The sequence below is a fragment of the Rattus rattus genome, chromosome X (assembly GCF_011064425.1).
Source record: "Rattus rattus isolate New Zealand chromosome X, Rrattus_CSIRO_v1, whole genome shotgun sequence".
In the NCBI taxonomy this organism is placed as follows: Eukaryota; Metazoa; Chordata; class Mammalia; order Rodentia; family Muridae; genus Rattus; species Rattus rattus.
In genome coordinates, this window is record NC_046172.1 from 129,666,155 (window position 1) to 129,669,331 (window position 3,177).

General features: G+C 40.5%; 1 protein-coding gene across 1 annotated transcript; it reads right to left on the bottom strand.

Annotated features, from left to right (window-relative positions):
* Positions 1-1,201: 1,201 nt before the first annotated feature.
* On the bottom strand, positions 1,202-2,409 carry LOC116888227 (melanoma-associated antigen B4-like). Its single transcript, XM_032889515.1, is given in 2 exon segments — positions 1,202-1,455; positions 1,458-2,409. Coding segments are annotated over 2 exon segments (1,206 nt in total).
* Positions 2,410-3,177: the final 768 nt, after the last annotated feature.

Sequence of the window (3,177 nt, forward strand, 5' to 3'; positions counted from 1 at the left end):
TCCCTGGGAAGCTCTGGTTGGTTGGCATTGCTGTACATATGGGGTCTCGAGCTCTCGATGTCCTCTTTTAATACAGAATTCCCATTCATTCTTCATTCCAGGGAATCTCTGCAGGCCCATGTTTTCCTCTCATTAGTCAAATGTATTTTAACTGATAAAACCACCGAAGGTTATACATACTAAATTTTAGAGTGCTCAAGAGGTAACTCAACAGTTAAGGATGCTTACTGTGTATGCATAAGAACCTGTCTTTTGATGTCTTGTCCACTTACAAAAAGCTGAACATGGTCATACATGGGCCAATTCCCCCAGTTCTGTAAAGGCAGATATGGGAGGATAAAGAAAGCTTGCTTGCTATCATCTTAGCTCCAGGTTTAGTGAAAGACTCCATATCAAAGTAATGAACCATAGAATGATGAAGCAAACTACCCAGTTCCTTACTCTAGATTCCTCATGTGTTCATCCTCATGGGCATATGCCACATACATATACTGTATACACACACTCACACTTCTTCACATTTTTTTGTCTTGGTCTTTGTAGCTTACATACTATCTTATTCTGTTACATGTACTTAATGTCAGGATATTTTATAATTTTTCTTGTACCATCTCTAGTACTATTAATGGAGATAATTATGTAGAGCAGAAGCCTAATTAATGTTCATAAAAAATAAAGTATTAAAAAGATTAAAAGATTTGAACTGTTACAAATCAATATTTCATACAGTTTGAGTAAACTAATTCCAAATTTATTTAATCAATACTATAAGTAAAGGATAAAATGTATAGCAAACTTTGAATTGACAATTTTATTTTATTACATATTTACTGATACCAGTTACATAAAAATCACTTTTCCCAAACCACCCTACCTTATGATATAGTAAAAAGTAATTACTTATGCTTTATTTATTCATTTAAAATTATCAACCTCATCTTAAACTTAATAGCAATAAACATGGCAGGCAAAAATATTTAAAGACATAGACTATGAGATGATTAAATATACCTTAACTTCGGGTAAATCACTTAACTTTGGTTAAATATCATATGCAATATAACAAAGAATAAAGTATCTGTAATTTGCTCATGTATAGCAGCACAATAAGATTAAAACTTTGCTACTACAAGCTTAGAATGCATTCTACTATATAGAAGGCTGACTACTCTTCAACAGAGTGTAAAACTCTCAAATGCAGTTAGACATAGGAGAGGTTATGGGTTATGTACCCTACATGAGGATTGTCATTGGCATTGCCAGGCACAGCTGTAACTCTCCTTGCTGCTCTATTAGCCTCATCCATCAGAGCCTCTTCATATAGACAAGGGAAGGAACTAGGAAAACCATCATTGATCTTAGCTAAAACTTTCAGGACGTTCATCTTAGTGGTTTCAGCATAGGCTCTGGAACCCCACAGGAACACATATTTTGGGGGATCAATGCCACACACCGGTGGTACTCCAGATAATTTTCTTTCACGAGATCTTTTGTGATAAATTCCCTAGGTTCCCCAAAGATTGGATGATTCCTCCCAGGAAATATCCCCACTACTTTCAGGAATTCCCAGATGTCTTCCTCACTGGAAATGTTGCCATTCATGAAGATCACAGCCAGGAGGGTCATCAGGAGCCCTGTCTTGGGTAACCCACTACTGCCCCTCAGATTTCCCTCGGTGGAGAGACCTAGAATGCCCACAAGCGTATATGACTGAGAATTGGGATCAACTTCCTTCAACTCGAGGCCAAAGACAAGCTCCAGGTGCAAAGAGATTCTTCTAATGATCTCAGGGAAGTGTGCTTTGTACTTCTTGTTAATCACCTTCAACATATCTTTCTCTGTAAAGTGCTCTTTCACCCTAAACTTCTCCAGCATGAATGCCATCAATACGCTTGCCTTCCTGTCGAGAGGATCTCTGCGCCCAGAAGGAGTGGTAGAGCCTATTGTGAAGGTGCGTGCACGTTGCAGAGAGCTTATAATAGAAGCCTCAGCATTTATCCTAGAAGCCTCACCACCTACGACACCTATCGGGAGCATACTTAAGTCATCAGAAACAGAGGCTGCATGTATACCAGAAGCCTCACCATATACAGCACTTGTTGAGAATGCACTTAAGTCGTCAGAAACAGAGGCTACATTTGCCTGAGTACCCTGGTATATACAGCTATCAGGGGAGCTGGGTGGATCCCCTTGACCAATAGAAGATGTTGGTTCTTCCTTTGCAGTAGTATGAGCAACATCAAGACTTTGGCTCCTCTCCTGTACATTTTGACGTTTGGTATGAGAGCGACCTTTACCCTTGTGGCTTCTAGGCATGATGACTTGGCCAAAGGGTAGCAGGACAAGGATGTAGGCAGGAGACCCGGCAAAGCAGAAATCTGGAGGGGCAAAGTGACACTGTGTAAGCATATGGTATCTTCATGATATCAGAGAGTACCTTTCCTTTTAACAAGGTTCCCATTCTGCTGATTTCATGAACAAGGTTTTAGGAATTCACCTTGCTCCTATTGTCCTGGGCAACGTGTGTCCTGAGAAATCTGTGGAGGAAATCAATTCTGGTTAGGGAATGGTCTATGGCCAGATTTTGGACATCTTGAGGTAAGAGTGGACTGTGATTGATTCTTATTCATTAAAGTGCTTTTGACACAGTCTGGACACCAACACATCTGTCTGTTGTTCTGATATTAATAGTGCAATGTTTCCTAGTATCACATAGAAGAAAATTAAAAGGAGCATATCACCACCACCACTCATTCAGGAGCAACACAGATTACTAGTGCAGGCAAAGAGGGGTGTAATTGAGGACCCTTGCTGTTACCAAGAGTGTAGTTCCCACAGTGATCAAAGTTCTCACCATGAGTCTTTTATTTGGAAACAGCAGGCTTCTCAGAATGAATAGGTCACCTCCTGGTTTTCAAAATGGCAAATAGCAGGAGCACCAAAGTCTTTAGACCTGCCTTAACACCCTCAGGCCACTGTAGAGGGATGCAGTTCACCATGGCCACCCTGTCCCACCCAGCTTGAAATATCCCTTAATTTTCATGACTTTATATTAATTGGGGTAGAGGTTACCCTCTTCTGAGCCCTCCAGTCTCTTAGGTAGGATTGCATTCCTGAGACGAGCAAGGGAAATGAATTGCCTTTGGACCTAACTGCCTGTCATGTCTGGGGGTTCTG